Raw genomic sequence first — 21,786 nt, forward strand, 5'->3', positions numbered from 1 at the left:
TTTACTGTTGAGCACCTTTCCAGTTTTTCACAGCTGATCCTAGCAGGCTCAAGTAACTTTGAAAGAATGAGCAGCTGGCCAATCAGGCGTCATGGTTATTTTAGTCTCTGCATACACATTTTGGAGATAAAGCAGGCAGTGATTGGCAGAGTTGTGAATGTCTGCCACAGAGTCCGAGCGCTCACCAGAGTCAACAACTAAACCAACTGGATTTTGAATTCACGCTGAATTTCTCAATTGGGACAACGATGGAAGCCAGTAACAACGAAGTAAGTTGTGTCATTAATTATATCTTAAAAGTTATTGAAACATTGTAAAGAGAGTTGAGGGCACCCAACAATTACTTGTTGCTTGTTGCTTTTTTGTGTTTCTTCCGAAAGTGAAATGATTTAAACCTTGTGAGCACTTAAAGAGTTAAAAATAATTGAGTGTTAGTGGAACAGATGGCACCACCATGCCCCCAGTTATTTTTAACAGCATCAACAATTTCTGTTACCAACACATCACATTCATTATGATAACCTACATTATAGCTTGTTAAATATCAACACACATTTTGTTTGAATTCTATTGTGATTAAATATGTGTAGCTTTTTTTTTTAAAAATGGTTTGTAACCAAACAACATATGTAAGGAAATACAGAAATATATTGCCCTGATGGTTTTACCTGGTATTTCATTAATTTTTTATTGAGTTTTGTCCCAATCTCTTTTGTAGGTGGGACAACAAGCAGAAGATAAAGCTCACACTCCAAATATAAATATGACACAGAATACTGATGCAGAGCTCACAGCAGAGGATTCCCAGTCACCCCTCACAGTCATTGTCCAAGGTATGTCCTGCCTGTGGGGAACAGACAGTACAAGACTCATCACTAAAGTGTAACGCAATCATCTAAGTTGTTATGTTTTGGAGGCTTTCAAGTAACTCCAGCAGTTTTATTAAAGTGATATACAGTTGGAAGTTCTGAAAAGTTAGAATTAAAAAAGTAAAATGCTGAGATTTACTCATCATATGTTTATTCATCAGACTAATGTGTTCACTCAAATGCTTTTTAAAAGCCACATAGATTGATTTGGCTTATCCAGTACCACATGGATTTAATAATTAGTCTAACTCTGTACAGGGATCACCTATCTAATGTGTATGCTTTTTCCCCCTCACAGCAGGTCAGCCTGCCATTTCTGCAGAGAATGGCGATCCCAGCCCTGAGGTCCAACCTGGCCCAGTTACAGATAAGGAAAATGCTATTAAACCAAAACTCCAGATAACTTTTGGAACATTTACTGTCAAGAATGGTGAAGATCTGAAAGTAGAGATCCCAGTGGTTGGGCACCCAGCACCAACGATTGAATGGAAAAGAGAAGGTCAGGCAGTTAAAGAGACATCAAGGCTAGAGATTTCAAATACATCATCACTAACAGTTCTTCATATCAGACATGCAGCCAGGGAGCACTTTGGTCAATACTCTATCACAGCAAGCAACAGTGCTGGAAAACATACAGGAGACATCACTGTGGTTGTTCTTGAAAGGCCAGACCAACCCACAGGGCCCGTGAGGATTGATGAGATCAGTTCTGACTATGTTGTCATTTCCTGGGAGCCACCAGAATACACAGGAGGCTGTCAGCTGGATAACTACATAGTGGAGAAACGGGAAACTCTAAGCACAGAATGGCAGACTGTGTCAGCAACAACAGTAAGAACCACAATCAAAGTCACCAGACTGAAGACAGGAAACGAATACCAATTCAGAGTGTTTGCAGAAAATAGGTATGGAAAGAGTACCGCAATCACTTCTCCTATTGTAATTGCACAATATCCTTTTAATGTGCCCACTGCTCCTGGCACCCCGTTTGTGTCCACAGTGGCAAAGCACAGCATGGTGGTTGAATGGGTGCCTCCAGAAAACGATGGAGGCAGTCCCGTCAACGGCTATCACCTAGAACGCAAAGAGAAGAATAGCATTTTATGGACCAAGCTGAACAAACTTGTTATACCAGACGCTCGCTTTAAAACAAGTGGACTGGAGGAAGGGATTGAGTATGAATTCAGAGTCTTTGCTGAGAATATTGCTGGACTCAGCCCGTCGAGCAAGATATCTGAATGCTATGTGGCAAGAGACCCCTGTGATTCACCTGGTAAACCTGAAGCTGTTGTCATTACGAGAGAGAACATCACACTTCAGTGGGCAAAACCCAGGTATGATGGTGGAAGCACCATTACGGGCTACATTGTTGAAAAGAGGGAGCTCCCAGATGGCAGATGGATGAAAGCAAACTTCACCAATGTTATTGAGAATCAGTTCACAGTCACAAGTCTGACAGGAGGCCAAAGTTATGAGTTTAGAGTAACTGCTAAGAATGGTGCTGGTGTTTGGAGCACACCTTCAGAAACTGTAACCATCGTCGCACAAGATGTTATTGAAGGACCCACAGCATTCATTGATCCTAAGTTCAAGAGTACCACTGTTGTTCAAGCTGGTGAGACCTTCGTCATTGATGCTGATTACTTTGGGAAGCCCCTCCCTGTAGTAACATGGTTAAAGAATGGAAAAGAAATTGACAAAGCAACACAGAGAACAGAGGTTAAAAACACCCTCACTCATACAACTCTGACTGTCAGGGACTGTACACGAGCGGATGGAGGACACTTTGTCTTGAGCCTCAGTAACATGGGTGGAACTACATCTATTCCTGTTATTGTAAAGGTCCTGGATAGACCTGGTCCTCCAGATGGACTTCTGAAGGTGAAAGTTGTCAGTGCAGAGAAGTGTACTCTTCACTGGAACCTCCCTTTAAATGATGGTGGTGCCAGCGTTTCCCACTACATCATTGAAAAAAGGGAGACTAGCCGTGTGACATGGACAGGGGTTGAGCCTCACGTTGAAGCTGTCAGCTACAAAGTGACAAAACTAGTGCCCGGTAAAGAGTACATATTCAGAATCGCTGCTGTGAATAAATTTGGTGTTGGCGAGTTTCTGGAATCAGACCCCTTTGTTGCACAAAACCCTTTTACAACACCGAGTGCACCTTCTTCCCCTACAGCCAGTGCTGTGACTGGTGACTCTATAGTGCTATCATGGGAAAGGCCTGAGACAGATGGAGGCTCAGAGATTGATGGCTACATCCTGGAGAAATGTGACAAAGAAGGTGTCAGGTGGACTAAATGCAACAAGAGAAGACTAAATGACCTGCGCTTTCGATGCACAGCACTTGCTGAGGGGCATTCCTATCAGTTTAGAGTATTGGCAGAGAATGCTGCTGGTGTTGGTCCACCCAGTGAGCCTAGTGAGTTTATCAAAGTATGTGAGGCGACTTACCCCCCTGGTCCCCCTACCAACCCTAAAGTGACAGACTATTCCAGCAGTACTGTGTCTCTGACCTGGTCAAAACCCATCTATGATGGTGGAGCAGCCATCCGTGGATTTGTCGTTGAGATGAAAGAAGCAGTAGAAGATGAGTGGATCGCATGTACACCAAGCACAGGTGTAGAGGACACAAACTACACCGTGAAAGGACTGAGAGAAAATGCAAAGTACAATTTTCGTATATCTGCCATGAATGCCACTGGAGTTGGGGAGTATGCAGATCTACCTGGGTCTGTGGTCGCTGCTGAGAAACTGGAGGCCCCTGAAATTGAGTTGGACACTACCTTGAGGAAAATTGTTAGTGTTCGAGCCTGTTCCACATTACGTCTCCTTGTTACCATCAGAGGAAGGCCAGAACCTGAAGTTAAATGGTCAAAGGAAGGCGGCACAGTCAGTCAGCGCACTCAAATTGAGATCACAAGCTCCTACACAGAGCTAGTGATCGAGAATGTCAGCAGAAACGACACTGGAAAATATGTGTTGACTGCCGAGAACTGCAATGGCTCTAAATCTGCATTCATCAATGTCAGAGTGTTGGACTCTCCTAGTGCACCAACAAACTTGGAGGTAAAGGATGCCAAGATGGACTCTGTGTTAATCTCCTGGGAGGCACCGCTCATTGATGGAGGAGCAAAGATTTCGCATTACGTCGTAGAAAAGCGAGAGGAGGCCAGGAAGGCGTTCACGAGTGTCTGCAGCAACTGTGTGAGAAACTCATGCAAGATTGACAACCTCCATGAAGGGAGCTTCTATTATTTCCGTGTTCTAGCTGTCAATGAGTTTGGGACTGGACTGCCAGCGGAGACCACTGAGGCTGTTAAATTGTCTGAGGCTCCTCTGCCTCCTGGAAAAATCACACTCAGTGATGTTGAATGCAATAGTGCAAGACTCTCTTGGGAGAAGCCTGAACATGATGGAGGAAGCAAAATCACATGTTATATTGTAGAGATGCAGGCAAAGGGAGATGACACATGGACAATGTGTTCAGAGAGTAAAGCGCTGGAAGCAACTATTAATGGGCTGGCAAAAGGAAAGGAGTATATCTTTAGAGTGAGTGCTGTGAATGAAAAGGGCAAAAGTGAACCAAAGTCCCTTTTGGCCCCTGTGACAGTAAAGGATACCGGTGCTGAGCCCATCATTATTTTGCTGTCCAAGACGTTTAGTGTGAAGGCAGGAAATGATTTAAAGATTGATGTTCCATTCAAGGGTGTACCAACGCCAACAGTAGCCTGGAAGAAAAATGGTACCTTGCTGAAAGAGACAAGCAGAGTGAATGTGAACACATCTGACACATCTTCTCAGATCATTATCAAAGATGCAAACAGAATAGACGCTGGCATGTATGAGGTGGCCCTAACCAACTCGACTGGAACCACATCTGCTGAAATCTTTGTCAATATTTCTGAAAAACCTGGACCACCCAGTGACCTCAGTGTGGATGAAGTGAGTGCTGACTTTATGTCTTTGTCGTGGCAGCCCCCACATTACACCGGCGGATGTCAAATCAGTAATTATGTTGTTGAAAAGAGAGATACAGACAGCACAACGTGGCAGATTGTGTCAGCGACAGTTGCCAGAACATCAATTAAGATTTCTCGTTTGACACAGGGGACTGAATATCAGTTTCGTGTTGCTGCGGAGAATCGCTACGGCAAAAGCCCCTTTGTTGAGTCTGACACTGTTGTTGCCCAGTATCCATTTAAGCCCCCTGGCCCACCACCAAATCTCCACATTGTTAGTGCCTCAAAGTCCGTCATGGTGGTTGCATGGAGCAAGCCAGACAGTGACGGTGGTAGCCCTATTATTGGTTATCATATTGAATGCAAAGATCAAAGCAGTATTTTGTGGTCAAAGTTAAACAGAAACCCAGTGACTGAGAACCAGCTCAAAGTAACGAGTGTTGAAGAAGGTCTTATATATGAGTTCCGGGTCTGTGCTGAGAATATGGCTGGTGTTGGGCCTTGCAGTAAGGCATCGGAGCCTGTAGCCGCAAGAGACCAGTGCGATCCCCCACACAACCTCACAGTCACCAATATAACTAACAGCTCAGTTTCCCTCACTTGGGACAAACCAGAATATGATGGTGGGGCTAAAATTACTGGGTATATTGTTGAGCGTAAAGAGCTGCCAGATAGTTGTTGGCTTAAGTGCAACTTTACCAACTTACTGGACACCTTCTTGGAAGTAACTGACCTCTCAGAAGGTGAACAGTGTGATTTTCGTGTGATTGCAAAGAATGCAGCTGAGCAGTTCAGTGCGCCTTCTGAAACCACAGGACCTGTTACAGTACAGCATGATGTGGAGCCACCCAAAATTATCTTGGAGGACAAATTTAGACAGGTGGTGGTTGTCAAAGCAGGAGACCTCCTTAGAATAGATGCTGACATATCTGGCCGCCCCAACCCTACAGTGTTTTGGTTAAAAAATGGTAGAAATATTGACACCAAAGGACGAGTTGAAATAACCGCAACAAAGATGCATACCTCTCTGCTGATCAGAGAAAGTGTCAGGAAAGACTCCGGACAGTATATTCTGACTCTACAGAGTACAGGTGGCACCACATCTAAGCCTATCACCTGCAAGGTTCTGGACAGACCCGGCCCACCTGCTGGACCTCTGGGGGTGTCTGGAATTTCAGCAGAAAAATGCACCCTTTCATGGGACCCCCCGCATGAGACTGGCGGTGCTGAGATCATCCACTACATTGTAGAGAAGTGTGAAACCAGCCGCGTAGCGTGGACCCTTGTGTACGGTGACATGGTGGCAACTACCTGCAAAATAACCAAGCTACTCAAAGGAAATGAATACCTGTTTAGGGTGAGAGCAGTGAACAAATATGGTGAAGGTGAGACGTTGGAAAGTGAGCCCAAGAAGGCCATGGATCCCTTCACTATCCCATCTGCTCCGAGTGATGTTGAGGTCACAAGTGCAACCACAGAGGCAATGACTATCTGCTGGAAGAGACCTGCCTCTGATGGCGGTAGCCGCATCAGCGGTTACATCATCGAGAAGAGGGATAAGCAGGGTCTCCGTTGGGTTCGCGTTAACAAGAAGCCTGTCTATGACCTACGAGTCAAAGCCTCCGGCCTGCACGAGGGATGCGAGTATGAATTCAGAGTCTTTGCTGAGAATGCTGCGGGGCTAAGTGAACCCAGTCTCCCATGCCCACTCACTTTGGCAGACGATCCAAAGTTTCTTCCATCCCCCCCGGCAAAACCCACCATAATCGATTCATCCAGGTCTTCCATCACTCTGTCGTGGAACAAGCCGCTGTTTGATGGTGGATCAGCAGTAACAGGTTACAAAGTTGAATTCAGAAAATCAGCAGAAGAAGACTGGACTGTTGGTGTTCACAACACAGATAAAACAGAGTTTACAGTAACTGGACTCACATCAGGAACGGAATATGTGTTTACGGTCAGATCCATAAACAATATAGGGATCAGCGAGCCTAGTCCGGAAACAGATCCCGAAGTGGCCATGGAGAGAGAGGAGGAGCCCAGGTTTGATGTTAGCACAGATATTAGGAAGACACTGCTCATTAAAGATGGCAGCGCCTTCACTTTGACTGTGCCGTTCACAGGCAAGCCTGTTCCTAGTGTGACATGGGACAAAGCAGATGTAGATCTGAGAGTGAGAGGAATGATCAACACCAGCAGCTTTGTCACCTCTATCACAGTGGAAGGAGCAACACGCGATGACTCCGGCAAGTATGTAGTCAAACTGCAAAACGTTGCTGGATCTGCCTCTTTGACGCTGAATGTGAGGGTTTTGGATTCACCTGGTCCTCCAACTCATGTAGCGGTTAAAGATGTGACCAAGAACTCTGCCACTGTTACCTGGGACATCCCCGAAAATGAGGGAGGAGCCCCTGTCAATAACTACCTTGTAGATATACGTGACATCAGCAGAAAAGGGTGGACAAGACTCACAGACAAATGCCGCCGGCTGTCCTACAAGGTGTCTGACCTGGAGGAGGGAGGGGTCTACTTCTTTAGAGTCACCGGGGAAAACCAGTACGGGATTGGTGTTTCAGCTGAGACCAAGGAGGGAACGAAAATGACAGGTACAATCTATGAAGACGCATAAGAGATGTTAAATTTAGTATAAAAAGCTCAATTACTGTGATGGGATTAGAGCCTAAGTAGAATGTGAAATATCTTGGACAACAATTAGATACTTTAAGCACTTAAAACGTTTTTTACTTTTTGCACATTATCCTATTTGCTGCATTAACATTTTTTTTTTTTTCAGATACAACAGATTGGGAGACAAATCCAGGAGCTTAGCTTTTCTTCTTCCCATCTTCTGATCTTCCAGATCCTCGTTTCTCATCTTACCCAGTATTGTTCAGAAAAATTTGTTAGCGAATGCTCAGTGAATGAATGCATTAGCAAAATTTGCAGTTTTTTGGATACATGATTACATACGGTATATTTTTAAAATGTTTGTAAACTAGAATTTTTTTGTATTATTTAGATTTTAGAAGAAAATGCATCTGTTTTTCTTGGTTCACACAATAACAGCAATATCAACTAAATGTATCCTGTTTGTTTTGAATCTAATATAAAATGAAGATGTTTCAAACAGCTACTGGAGTTTTACTTTAATAAATGGATGATGGATAATGATGATAATGATAATGATGGGTGGACTTTGGTTTTGTTATGGGACGTGGGCATGAGGAAATTTCAAAATAATACAAACAAGACAAGATTAATAAATCAAGATAACAAAACAGTTTAATGTTTTAGGCCCATTTTAAAATTTGAGGGAAAAGACTGCAACTGAACTACTGAAGTATTTCCATTTTGTATAGACTAGTTCATACAGATCAAGTGGAAGTGAAATCATTACTGTTTCTTGAGAGAGCATGACCTGGATCTACTACAATTCTCCCAATTATAAGTTTCACATTTTTATTTTTTGAATGCAATATCTTTTGCTGGAACCTTTTTATATTGTGTCATACTGACTTACAGTAGTTACAGGACATGTGGTAGCCTTTTTTTGGGTTATAAATATAATAAAAGGTAGTATTTAAAGTACTTCGTCGCACGTCATTCACCATGTTTCTCTCCCCTTTGTGTATTGTCAGCTCTTAACAGTCACTCTCAAGTTAAGGGTGAATTTCCCAAAGAAAAATAATTTAATCCGTAGCAATCAAATAATACAAAGTACGAAATTGGGCTTTAAAATCTAAATATATACACACGAACAGTTTCAAGAAAAAAACACTGTAGGATGAATACGTTTTAACTACACAACTCCAGCTGCCATTAGCGACTACGTCACGAGGAACAGGAACGCTACCGGAAGTAAGTGGTGTAAAAAAAAAAATTTAAAAAAAAGGAAAGAGAACAAGTCGCCCAGTAGTTCGGTGGACAACTCCACACAACAAAAGTACATCTACGAGTCGAAAGTCTTCAAAATGGGAACTACGTCAAGTCAACTCGGGAAGGATTTGCTCTCAGAGTATCAAGTAAGTGCCCAAAGAAAATACACCGTCGCGATGCGTGTTCACGTCCACCGAGAGGCTCAAGTTGTTTGTTTTGACGCCCTGTAATAAAGTAACACAGCCGTGTTAGCCCAAAGTTTAAAGCCAAAAGACAACAATTAGCCCGAGCCTTAATGTCTTCTGAAGTAACGAGTCCGTGTAATTTAAAGTAAACACAACGCTCGTGACGCAATGTTACCACACTTTTCATCTCGCTTGTCAACACAGTGAAAGCTAATGCTGCTAATATCGTCAATGTTAGGCGAACCGTGGATGGATTATGAGGAAATAAGACTCAAATGTATTGTGAGTATTGTTTCAGGTAATCTGTGGTAATTCTAATGATGCTCACTTTAACTTTTAGGAGCTGACATTCTTGACAAAACAAGAAATTCTCCTGTAAGTGATCAGCAGCGTGCAATATTACAAATGTTAACTTTTTTTAATTAAAAAAAAAAAAAATGCAATCCATAATTACGCTCTTTTTGTTTGTTTAGTGCTCACAAGAGATTCACTGAACTGCTCACAAAAGATGAGAAAGACCTTCCAAACACCAGAGTACCATTGGAGAGGATCCTCACCCTGGCAGAGCTCAAGGTGATAATAAAGCCGAATAAACACGGCTCTCATTGCTTGACTAAGACCGTCCTGTGCTTTGTGCCTTCTGGGGGACGTGCTTCAAGTACTGATAAACTCCACTGACCCTTGTACTTGTTCTTGGCACAGTCCAACCCTTTCAGGAGCAGAATCTGCCATGTTTTCTCAACATCTGAATACAAAGACGGAAGCCTCACATTTGAGGACTTTCTGGATCTCCTGAGTGCCTTCAGCGACTCTGCTACTATGGAAATCAAATCCCACTATGCATTCCGGATATTTGGTAAATAATTTGATTTAGTTGGTTCGTAATGATATATTTAGGGTTATGAATCTGTGTAATAACATTAATACTTTCAGACTTTGATGACGATGGAACTCTTGACTGTGGTGATCTGGAGAAGCTAGTCAACTGCCTGACTGGCGAGACGGACGACACAAGGCTCACCACGGAGGAAATGAGACAGCTCATCAGCAATGTGAGTTCTCTCAGCCGTCTGCTCTTGGACGTGGGGCGAGACACTCTGTGGCTAAAACAGCATGTGGTTGGTACACTGTGTTAGTGTAACAGTTGTTTCCCCTGCTTGTTCTTCAGATTCTTGAAGAGTCAGACATCGACAAAGATGGAACTGTGAACCTCTCAGAGTTTCAGCATGTCATTTCAAGGTCACCGGATTTTGTCAGGTAACTAAAAATCCCTCATATGTACTTTACTCGACACAATTATGTTCGCTTCTAACCGCTTATTTTATATTTTGATTTCTTCACAGTTCTTTTAAGATTGTGTTGTGAAGACCTCCAGCCGGCTGAGGAAATACATCTACTTTTAACTCTCAAATGGTGTTTAATTTTCAATGAAAATAATTTTAGAGATTTGCCTTAAATTATATTTACTTATAGATTTTATTGCCTTAACTATTGATGCATCCTTTGTGAAATATAAAAACTGTATTTTTTTTTCTATAAATACCATTTTAAGTACTCATTTATGAAGTTTTTAACATAGAACAAATAACAACTTGTATATCACAAAATAAATTCAGTCTTTTGCTGTGATAATTTACACTTCCTGGTATGTTGGCCAAAGTCCATTGTCCATGTTTATCAAGGGGATGCCATTATACTTTTAAGAACCAGCTACTTCCTCCTTGGTGACGGCAGCAAACGTGTTCCATGCCCCACACACGACGTCAGCCACAAGCATCTGCTGCTGCCTGAAGAACTCCACCCGCTGGGGCTCATCTGAACTCATTAAAGTCTGGTGTCCAAGTTGGCCATAGTCACCTGAAATGGACAAAGAAATTATGGACATGATAAGTTCAGCTTTTACTCTAGTTGTGCTCGAAGCCTACTAAATAATTAAATTGGTAGTGGGAAAGTGATGTAGAATGCAACAGTTTAAAAATCGGTTTGGGCGTCAGTTTAGCTTGAAATTCAAACTTACCCCAGCCCCAAGTGTAGAGATCTCCTGTGGCTGGAATTAGAAGATACGAGACAAAGATGACAAATTTGCCAAGAACATGTGCATTAGTATACAACCGTAGTGTTGTTTCTCACTTGTTACTGCAGCTGTGTGGCGGGACCCACAGCTGACTGATCTAATTTCACATGATGGCGTGACGTCCAGCAGAGCTGGGAAAGCCTGGATTGATATGAATACGTCTTCATGTTGTTCTCCCTCCTGAGGCTCTTTGGCGGGAGACGTGCTGTCATCTTGATGCACTGCTCCTGTTCAGGACAGTTAATGATGTAATTAAAGGGGTGATTCATTTATGAACAACGTAAAGTGTTTCCCATACTATCAGTACATTTAATTAGTTTGTGAATTTGCATTGTGATATTTCAACCGTAGCTCACACAGTACAATGGAGCTTGATAACATTTAGTTTATGGTGCTTAAAATGGCAAAAAACACATTGGAAAAGATACGACAGAGAATCCTGATGGTGACCATATTTTCCTTGTTCAGAGTTAATCATGATGTGGAAATGCTCATTGAAGCATGGGGTATTATAACGATCATACATGCCACACCAAAAACAAACGGTGCAGTTGAGTGCCGTGTATTTGGGGTGAGGTGCACTGATTTGATGGATAGCACTGTGGGTAATAATAAATAGGAGTTTGATTGTGTTTTTAGGTGAAATATCCCCTGACTGTATTTCTTAAAAAAAAAACTTCAATAGTAAGACAGATTTACCTGCTTGTTGGCTACTTTGCAGCTGCAATGCTTTCCTCAGACCTCGTGATGGAAGTCCAAGCTGGCCACTCTCATTCCAACCCCACACATAGAGGTCGCCCCCATCTGATGAAAAAAAATATTTGAGCTTCGTTGTTTTTTAAAAAAAAATCTTTCCACTGCCAAAATCGTGTAAGACACTTACCACTAATACAGACAGAGTGCCAGCTTCCTGTAGCTATACAACTCATAGGCATCCCCAGGAGAGCCTCCACTGCCCTGGGCTCCTCCTCGGAGGCTAGGCCTCCATGCCCCAACTGACCATGGCTGTCAAATAAACTGTACAGGTAAATCTCATGCCATGTACATGTGCATAGGTCCCCCTGAATAAGGCTACATTGTAATTTCACTTTACATATGTAAGGATCTGTTTTTATAGCCGTTTGAATATGGGAAATTGTGAAGTCATGAATATCATTATTACATGTAGGCTGACTTTAAAGTCAATTTTCTATAAAACTACTGTACAGTAAACTGTACAGTACACATGGACATAGCAGGGTCAGTTTGAACAAGACTGCGTTGTAATTTTACTTTACAAATGTAAGAATCTGTTTTTATAGCAGTTTAAATATAGGACATTGTGACATGAATATCATTGTCATTGAAGCTGACTTTGATTTAAATTTTCTCAAACTATACAGTAAAATCTCAAGGCCATACACATGGACATAGCAGGGATCAGTCTAAACAAGACTGCGTTGTACTTTTAATTTACAAGTTTAAGGATATGCCTTTTGAATATGAATATCATCATTTCATTTGAGCTTGGCTTCTTTTCTGCGCACCGCCCCGGTACCGTAACACCTTGATGAGAGGTGCATTCAGAATTGCAATTGAGGCTCACTCGGCTGATGTGGGCTCACTTGACCGCAGTAGCGGCAGCACCGCTGCTCGTTAAGAACAGAAACTACATAACAATACGTGCTTTCACGTCAGGCTCAAGTCGGCGACCACTGATCCTGGATCAGTGGTCCCCATTAGACCCCCATTAGACACTGTGGTTGTGATTGCAAGCTCGCAGCACTCTGAGGGTAGTTCCCTACTCGTGGGCGGTATAGACCCTGTGAAACAGACCAGCGATCAGTAACCTGGTGTTACTGCTTTGACCACAATGTCTGGCAATAATGTGTATGTGGCTGGGTATATTTAGCGTTTAGAATTCCAAATTTCAGAATTCCACCTATTTTAGCAGGCACAAAATATATTCATTTCAATAAATACACATGTTTAGAAGACAATGAGACAATGTTTTGACATTAACAAAAATAAATATCCAACGGCCTGCGTCGCGCCGGTTCTCTAAGATGTTTGGATGTGGTCAGAAATGTTCTGAACACATGCACATCAGTCACTACTTTGAAAACAGGATGTTGTGTCACGTTGCTCTTTCTGCTCGTTTGAATGTGTTTTAGGTCAGTGTCAGCTGCAGCTGATTTGACCAGAGAGATGATTCCTCTACTGCTGCTGGAAACTGAGTGTCTGCTGAGTTCACTGCAGTGGTTTACTGCACTAATCAACGAAATCATGAATCAACGTATTTGTAATACGTCAAACACAGACGTAATCTGCGAGAAAATACGTTTCTAGTCAACATAATTAAAGATAGGTCAGATGGTCACATAGACCTGGGAGCCCGCAGCAAATACGTAGCTAACTGTAGCGTAGTTTAGGTCAGAGATTTGGTCTACCTGCCCAGTCCCCAGGTGTACACAGCTCCGGAGGCACTGAGTAGGATGGCATGCTCTGAACTCAGTGCCAGACTCTTGGCTCTCAGGAGTGGGGATAAGGAGCGGTAGAGGGGCGGTTTCGTGGCTATGTAACCTCCAGGGACCAACGGGAGACTCACAGGGGGTCCTGGAAAGCAGCAAGAAGTGCACCATTCAGCCAATCAACACATTATACTTTTAAATAGCTGTCAAATTAGATTGACGCAAATTACCTGAGCCCTCGGGGGGTGTTTTTATTTCCATGCTCCATGATGGAGTTGTCTCTTCTTTCTGCAGATCCCAGGACTCAAGTCGGTCTGGGAAAGCGAGGGTCAAGCACGACTCACTGATGAGGGCGTCCCTACAGCCGCGGCTCTCTCTCACAGGAAGCCCGCTGCACGAGTCACTGGAGGCGAAGCCCGCGAGGCACACACATCCGTCACCTTACACACACACACACACAGAAAAGTTCATATCTAGATGAAGAGTGTGACGTTATAGACGCATGGAACAAGGAATACGAGTCGCAGACAAGCAGTGTTTGCGTCTTTAATGGACTTACTATCCAAATGCAAAGATGCTCTTCGACTCCAACTTGCTCTTATTTGACATCCAGTCTTCGGGCAGCAGCCCCGTCGGTCCGCCTGGCTCGTCAGCTCGGTTGGACCGCTCACTTTGACTCCATTAGCAGCGTCGCCACGCACTCCTTTCACCAACTTCTCGTGGACATGTATTTGTCCAAACGCGTTGAAGCCAAATCCGAACCACCGCATTGGAAACGCTGAGCCGTGCGACGCAGTTACCCGCAAAGTTTGAACACTGAGATATGGAGCACCGGGAAGTACTGCGCATGCGCTACAGTATTGAGAAACGTGACAATATAATTCGGGTGCAGAGGTTTTTATTCAGTGAATACTAGAAAATACGACCAAGCATACAACCCTGTGAATGTAGTGAAGTGATAATAATAGTTATAACAAATATTAAAAATAAAACGCACACAATTATGTGAATAACATGTTGAAAGCTGCTGCCTCACAACTACATATAGCAGTGTACAAAATGTAAAATAAAGACAACGTTGAAGAATATAAATCCTTAGTAAAGAATGTATAGAGTTGCCTTATTGGTCTCGAAGTTAAACAAAGACTTGGTCGTGGTCCAACATCATACAATGCACATAAATGATTTATTTTCTAACTCAAAACATGATCTTTTCTTAAGTCTAAGCAGGTAGGTTTGTTGCTTAAACAAAAGGAGATTTATGGCAGAAAACCATTTCTCTATGTGCACATGGAGCACAATTTAGATGAATAAAATGAGTGGAAAAGTAATGTGAAACAGCAAACAGCTATCATTTACTTACTTTCTTTCATGATTTTTTACTGCTTTTCACAGTTGTTGATTAAGACATGTGAGCATTTGTACCCTTGTGCCCTCCAGCCCGAAACTGATTCCTTGCAATAGTAAAATGATTTCACTGGTCCCACATAAAACTCAAAGAAAAGCACTTTAACGTTACCAAGAGGCACATTCACACGCTGCAGCTGTGTTTTCAGGGTTCAGTTCCTTCGGCTTTTTCTCGACCTTCCCTGGTCATGATGATGCTGTACTCCACGGCCTTGTCCAGGCAGTTCTGAGCAGTCTTGGAAACGGGCTCCGGTGTCCCCTCTCCTCCCTTGGCCAAGACAGAAAGTATCTCCAGAGCTTCACTCTCCATGATTGTCTCAGCCAGACTCTTCTCCGCCTGCATCAAGTTGTGAACTATCACCACTCCGCGGTGGCGCAGGTCAGTTATTTCACAGAGCAATAGCGACTGTATAATCTCGAGCCAGTGAGTCGTCTGAGAAGAGAAGAGGAAGGGTAAAGGATGTTAGCTTAAACAGAGAAATTAATTGTTGTAGTAGGCCACATGCTGATGGCTTTGTGGGATCAATGAGCTGCTGCAGTGGTCTGCGTACTGTTCCAGGGATGCGTGCACAGAGCTCAGGCTGCTCAGCGGTCAGCATGGCCAGAGTTCCCGCAGCAGCTTTCCGCAGTCTCTCGTCCTCCTCTCCGCTAAAGAGCACCAGCATCTTCAGGCGATCGTTCCCTGTGGCCAGGTACAGCTTCTGCACCTGAGGACACGCCACTTTTACTTCCACTTCAACATGTGTGCCATGCAATCATCTATGGATACGCGTCTTACCTCTGTGCTTAGAACCAGATTACACATGCACTCTGTGGCAGAGGCTCGGACCAGGTCATGCTCCTCAAACATGTAGCCTTCAATTTTTGGGACTGCCTTCTCCTTTATGATCTTTTGTCTGTGAAATGACATATGTAATCAATAGAGAAAAGAGGCTTGAAAGACTTGGATCTTAACCTGCAATCTGCTTATGACTTGACCAAAGTCCTAAAACAGTTCTGGTAAAAACACTTTTTATTTTTAGGAAGCAAACTAGGATCCATGTTTAATCATAGAAATGATGAATCTGTAACACTTCATGTAAAGATGTTCCTTTCTTTGAAGAAGGTACATAAGTAGGTAAACAAAAGTTGTGCTCTGGTTTCTGTATACTTGCAGGTTGTGTCCTGTTACAATTCTTTTGTAAATATATTTGTTGAGAGACTCCCCCTAGTGGCCAACCTGAGTCTTTCACTGATGCCAGCCAAGTTGGTAAGAGCCATGAGTGCCTCGAAGTTCTGCAGCAGCGTGCATTCAAGAGTCAGAAGACTGACAAGGGGGCGCACAATCTCATAGATCTGATAACAGAAAGTTAGACAAAGTTAAAGAGAAAAAGGTCTTTAAGTTTGTTTGTTTGTAATTGACGGGGCTTTTCGTAGCATGCAATTCTTACCCGTTCTCCTGGAAAGGCTATCTGTGGGTTAGATGTGATGGTTATTTTTGCCAGGGCTTGTGCTGCTTTGATTTTCCCTAAATCGGTGTTGTCAAATGCCAGTGGGATCAAAGCCTATGAAGGAAAGCAGTCAAAACATATCACGTAAGCCTACTAAAGTAGGGTGTTTAGGTCAGTGTGCAGGCTAAACTATCAGGGTGTTCTACCTTTCCTCCACCCTGTGCCACCACTGTGCCTCTGTCTTCCTGTCGTTCCACCAAAGCCAAGAATACCCTGTTGTGAGGAATGTCATTAACAAAAAGCCTTCAGAAAGAACAGTGAGTGAAAAAGACTTAAGTGCCATTTTCCTACCTAGAGATACAGTCTCTACAAGCCTCAGTGAGGGCAGGACTTTCCTGTTTGACCATACACACCAACGCAGACACCACACCACTCTCCAGCAGCTTCCCCAGTCTTTTCTCCACGTAGGAAGGCGCATCCTGACACATGGAAAATAAATATATAAATATATATATATATATATATATATATATATATATATATATATATATATATATATATATATATATATATATATATATAGATGTAAAATTGTTTTTAAAAACCCTATAAAAAACAGCAGAGTAGCAGAGCTACTATGCAATATTTAACGAATATCATGAGGCGTTTGTGTGCAGCAAATGTAGCTCTATGTGAAAAATTAACAATTTAAAGGCACCTTGGGGTGCTCCTCAGGCACGTGCTGCTTTGCATACTTGGCCAGCTCTACCATCTGAGGGTCTGGCTTCTCCACTTCATAGCTGTTGGTGCAATTCACTAATGTGGAGCCCACAGCAAAGAGCACCGTCTTATCCTCAGACTGCAGGAACACAAAGAAAAACAAGGTTGTCAACACTACAAAAGTGTTTTGGGTATATTCTTATAGTGATGGTTTCAAATACTAAACACAAATAAATATGAAGAAAGTCAACAAAATGCTATTCTGAGAGAAACTGACTTCCTATTTGCCCTGTATTGTCCATGTGTCAAGTATTACAACCTCCAATTACCTTTGCCAGCTCAAACATGGCCTGGAGAGCGTTCTTGTCTTCCACCAAGTCCTCCTTTACATCGGCATCAAAAGTGAGGTAGGCGAGGCCTTCCACAGACCACCGACGGGAGGATTGGGGCAGAGACTTATTACACAGCCACCTAAAAGAGAAAGAGATACAGCTTGCTTCTTATTATACGATAATTGCTTCATTAGCTGTCATTTTTAAAATCAGGTTATGCACCAATGTGGACCAGGCGCGACACAATTTTCTTAATCTATACCTATGCTCAGGATTCAACAATCAAACATACTTCCGACACTGCTTGGCAAGCTTCAGCGTGGATCCCTCAGCAAACTGCTTCATGCTGAAGTCTGTCCCTCCAGCTGATCCAAGCTTGCACAAACCCTGTGTGATAACCATCATAGCACTATATATAAGTTCTTTTCTCCAACTATTTGAGATGAATATACTTGCTTTGGTGCAGCACTTACCACAAGAGCTCTCACACGTATCCTGTCATTCTCACTCTTCTTGTAGAGATCCTTCAGAAGCGCCACACCGTTGGCAGTGATGAAGGAGGCTCTTTTTGCCTTGCCGGCCGCATGGATTACAGTCTCCACCGCAACCTGCTGGTGAGTTACATCTTCGGAAGCACACAGAGCGATCACTGCATCCATCATTCCTGACATCTCCAGAGTTCTGTTACCCACGTCGCTCGGCCCTTGGAGGAGCACAGACACTGTCTGGATGGCTCGCAGCTTGCCGTCGAGTCCATGTCGGCTAAAATGTTGCCTAACAAGAAATATGTCAGAAAAGCAAGTTAGCCAGTTAAGGAATGCCACTGTTCGGCCTATCGCCTATATGCATTTTTACTTGTTCATAAATTATTACAGAATGCAACCACACAAGTAACATTAACATTGGAAATTGGGAAGTTTCCAATGTTTCAGTGCTCAACTCACTGTACATATTCTTCACATAGCTTGTTGAAATTCTCCCTCTCTGCGTCGCTCTTCAGGTCATCGTAGAGTTTGCTGAGTAAGACAGAACAGCTCATGTGGGAGTTGTCTGTAAGTGGTGGTCCTTCTGAGAGCTCAGGGACTGTCCCACCCACCTCCAGAATTTTCTTCAGTCCTGCAGAAGGATAAGGAGTTAATCTGGTTGGAACGACGCCAGATAAAAAGTGGTGACAGAATGACTGAGGCCGCATGCAAATTTAATTTCTTGCCTCGGTAGTGCAACCTACTAAAACATTTAAAAGGGGTTTGTTTGGCAGAAGGACTCTTTCGTATCCGTCATAGCATTAAAATGTACAAGTCTACATTAAGTGCAGGTGTGTTTCATACCCTGGTCTATCACCCATAACGTGAGGGAGTTATCCTGGTTTTTCAAGGACTTTCGGGGAACTTGTTTGACCAGGAGGTTGATGGCGCTGTCCCTGCCCGGCCCTGACACGTTAGATGCTGGCATCATTTCCATGAGGTGGCGTAGCATTGAGCGCAGCTCCTTGGAGGGTTCTGTGGTACAGTCACAGTCAATAACGTGTGAAGGCACAAGACGGAAAGCTCACAAAAAAAAGCAATTCTTACTTTCATGTGTGGCCAACTCCAAAAATAACATGATCAGAATCGAATCCAAACTCACCAGGAAGCATGGCTTCATCTTTCCCTCTGATCTCTTTTTTCATGCCTTCTGTCAGAGCCTCAAACATCACCTGCAGCAGGTGGCAGGCAGCCAGAGACACAGTGGAGGCTCCTGTCCCCATTACTGCACATAGCTGCTCCATCCCCAGCTCATTCACTATGGCCATGGTCTGGGGACATAACAGTGGGTGTCAGCATTAACAATCAGTAGGGGATGGAAGTAAAATAAACCAATTACAAATAAGAGGGCCATCACTGTGGATACACCTCTTGTTTTATGTATACGAGTTCCAAGAAACAAAACACAATGCATGCCGGTTAAAAACAGGACTTTGAAGATTATGTAGTAAATAACTTTAGAGGGAACTGTCACACTTACTCTGGATTGATGCCCTGTGCACAACCCAACCAAGGTCCTCAGGGCAGAAAGGACAACATCCTCCTGTTTTGACTGGAGAAGGTTCTGAATCAGCTTCACTCCATCGTTACGGAAGATCTGCTCAGCTCCTGCATCTTCTCGAGACAATACCACTAGATTCTGAGCAGCCTGAAATTGTTTAATGGATGACATATTTTGGTTTTAATACAACTTTATACACAGATCAAAATGAAAAGGAAAAAAAACAAACTCATAATAGAAGAGCAAATTATCACACTTTATGTTCCTGCCTTCAGAGTTGCTTTACCTTTTGTCGATCTGAGTCTTTTGCAGATGCATCTAGGAGAAGTGAGAACATTTGCTGCACACGAGCGTCTGTGGAGTTCAGTTGCACTGACTACACGGTAAGAGAAAAGACCCTAATTAGCAACAGTTTCTTCAAGGTACTGTTTTAAATAAAATCCCTGACACATCATCCACTCAAAACACATCACCTTCTGCTGGATCTGTGCTCCCAGCTGTCTGAGCAGATCGTGGAAGGTTTTGTTTTTAGGCTCTATCTGAGCACACCTCTGAGCATCCAAAAACGCCTGATCAAGTCGACAGAGTTTCTGGAAAGCCTGAGCTCTCCGAAACCTGGCTTTCACATCCCCCGGGTCAGTATCGAGAGCTGAAAGGAGTGACAGGGGTAACATTTAATATCACAGTGTAGATACAGCCATAGATCTCAATACAGAATTAAACATTCATGCAACAATTCAGTATACCATTTTTACTTTGACCTGACATGTGAAATACACACACACTTAAGAGTAGCTGTAAAAAGTCTCAAGATCATCACGAGTATTGGTCAATTAAAAGAGCTAAAATGTAATCTTTTGTCACTTTAAGCACCCCAAACCTAATGTCATTCAGGATCCAGGTTAGAGGTAAGCTACAGCCCATAGGTCCAACTAACCTCAGCAGGTTTCTGGATGCATACATGTCAATGCAGGTAACATTAGGCTTAATTGTGTATTTAGGCAAAGTGTCCTTTCATTTTAAACTTGGATAAAAACGTGTCTTTGTGCTCAGTGATCTCTGAACTCAACATACTCGGCTGTGATGAATCCCACCTTTGGAGGCATCCGCCTCTGCCTTGCTGTACTCCTCCTGTTTCAGGTAGCAGGCAGAGCGGTTTCGGTACAGGACAGCCCTCTCTGCTGGGCTGTCACTCCGCTTTATTGCTTTGGTGTAACAACAGACAGCGCCCTGAATATCTCCTGCCTTGAAAAGGGTGTTCCCGTCCTCCTTCAGGGCTGCAGTGTCCTGAGTTAAAAAGAAAAAGTAGGCAAAAAGGGCTCAGGACGACAGAAATGCTTCGAGTAAATGTTATTCTGATAAAATCTGCTAATCGAAAAAAAAGAAGCTCCCGGGCTAACTGCTGTCTTACCTTTTCGTTTTCACTCGCACTCATCTTTGAAGTGTAATACACGATACAGCGAATGGTGTGGCGAATATGTAGTTTAATATTCCTCTACTTGGTCACAAACACCGCTAACTTCAGTCAAACATGTTACATCCTGCAACACTTCCGGGTGTCTGGAGCACGTTGATGACGTTTGGCTAACAGCCCCGCCCCCTCCGCTCACGTTCTATTACCATAAAAGGAAGAGGGGAGCCAGAGCACGTCTGTCTCCATCTCTTCTTTATTTGGTTGCATTTTCATTCTGTGGCTTTCTTCAGTCCACACAGATGGTTCTTATGATAAAGACAACTGGCAATTCAGGTTATTGATGCCCAACCTAGCAACCTAGAAAGTTGCTCTTATTTATGGTCTTTACAGATCTAATGATGATTATTAAATGATTCATTAACCATTAATAAAGACTCTACATACCCAATGTAAGAACATAAGCCTATGTTTGGTTCAATGTATATTTTTAGAAAGCAAAAGAACCACCGGATAAAATGTACAGTCATACGGTACAAACAAATCCCAAATCCACTCATCCACATCAATTAATCCAGCCGCCTTCAATATCCTTAAAAGACATTGGATTCCTCGTCACTGTTTTGTAAATGCAAAAATAAGTTGCATTTTGATCCTCAACATGTGAGATTTAAAATGTATGGTGCATTCACACACGTTAAAACCACAAAAGGACGTGTCCCGGTATGGCATTTTCTGCATTAGTCTCATGGGAACCTTCATTCACCAGGACAGCCAAGCACCATCGTTGTGCTTCCTCTATTCCTGCAGAGGCAGGGCGTTCCCTTTGGGATTTGTGTTCAGGTACAACTGTTAAGAGTCTCATATGACCAAGGCAGCTTTGTGACTGTAAAAGAATATACACCCAGTTGGGTTGGATTTCCTCAGGGTTGGGCTTGTTGTGAGACCTCATACATACCAGATCCACAGGATATCCACAAGGCTCAGCGACAACACCATGGACCCAAAGAGACATGTCCCAGTCTCAAATCAAAATCAAAACCAG

The 21,786-nt window shown here is 43.1% G+C and overlaps 4 protein-coding genes across 4 annotated transcripts; 2 read left to right on the plus strand and 2 right to left on the minus strand.

The window, feature by feature from the left end:
- Positions 1-206: 206 nt before the first annotated feature.
- On the plus strand, positions 207-8,014 carry LOC137803826 (titin-like). The gene is made up of 4 exons (XM_068602607.1): positions 207-269; positions 719-833; positions 1,168-7,437; positions 7,626-8,014. Exons 1-4 carry the CDS (start codon positions 249-251, stop codon positions 7,658-7,660), a joined length of 6,441 nt encoding a protein of 2,146 aa, XP_068458708.1. The 5' UTR covers positions 207-248; the 3' UTR covers positions 7,661-8,014.
- Positions 7,686-14,198, minus strand: LOC137803828 (RCC1 domain-containing protein 1-like). The gene is made up of 8 exons (XM_068602608.1): positions 13,976-14,198; positions 13,647-13,856; positions 13,396-13,561; positions 11,850-11,971; positions 11,666-11,770; positions 11,023-11,193; positions 10,910-10,939; positions 7,686-10,749 (listed from the first exon to the last, which is right to left on the minus strand). Exons 1-8 carry the CDS (start codon positions 14,184-14,186, stop codon positions 10,592-10,594), a joined length of 1,173 nt encoding a protein of 390 aa, XP_068458709.1. The 5' UTR covers positions 14,187-14,198; the 3' UTR covers positions 7,686-10,591.
- Positions 8,696-10,512, plus strand: LOC137803829 (calcium and integrin-binding protein 1-like). The gene is made up of 7 exons (XM_068602609.1): positions 8,696-8,853; positions 9,233-9,267; positions 9,366-9,465; positions 9,595-9,748; positions 9,826-9,944; positions 10,061-10,149; positions 10,236-10,512. Exons 1-7 carry the CDS (start codon positions 8,803-8,805, stop codon positions 10,255-10,257), a joined length of 570 nt encoding a protein of 189 aa, XP_068458710.1. The 5' UTR covers positions 8,696-8,802; the 3' UTR covers positions 10,258-10,512.
- Positions 14,199-14,297: 99 nt separating the features above from the next.
- On the minus strand, positions 14,298-20,878 carry unc45a (unc-45 myosin chaperone A). Its single transcript, XM_068602777.1, has 19 exons — positions 20,742-20,878; positions 20,425-20,617; positions 19,804-19,979; positions 19,617-19,706; positions 19,310-19,477; positions 18,932-19,100; positions 18,634-18,804; positions 18,250-18,421; positions 17,779-18,079; positions 17,598-17,692; positions 17,303-17,444; positions 16,972-17,112; positions 16,605-16,732; positions 16,460-16,526; positions 16,254-16,367; positions 16,043-16,158; positions 15,602-15,719; positions 15,375-15,530; positions 14,298-15,256 (listed from the first exon to the last, which is right to left on the minus strand). The coding sequence occupies exons 1-19, from the start codon at positions 20,763-20,765 to the stop codon at positions 14,969-14,971; spliced, it is 2,829 nt and encodes a 942-aa protein (XP_068458878.1). The 5' UTR covers positions 20,766-20,878; the 3' UTR covers positions 14,298-14,968.
- Positions 20,879-21,786: the final 908 nt, after the last annotated feature.

The sequence above is a fragment of the Clinocottus analis genome, unplaced genomic scaffold (genome assembly GCF_023055335.1).
Source record: "Clinocottus analis isolate CAN_PGR_092001 unplaced genomic scaffold, fCliAna1.0.p SCAF_6, whole genome shotgun sequence".
Taxonomy (NCBI): domain Eukaryota; kingdom Metazoa; phylum Chordata; class Actinopteri; order Perciformes; family Cottidae; genus Clinocottus; species Clinocottus analis.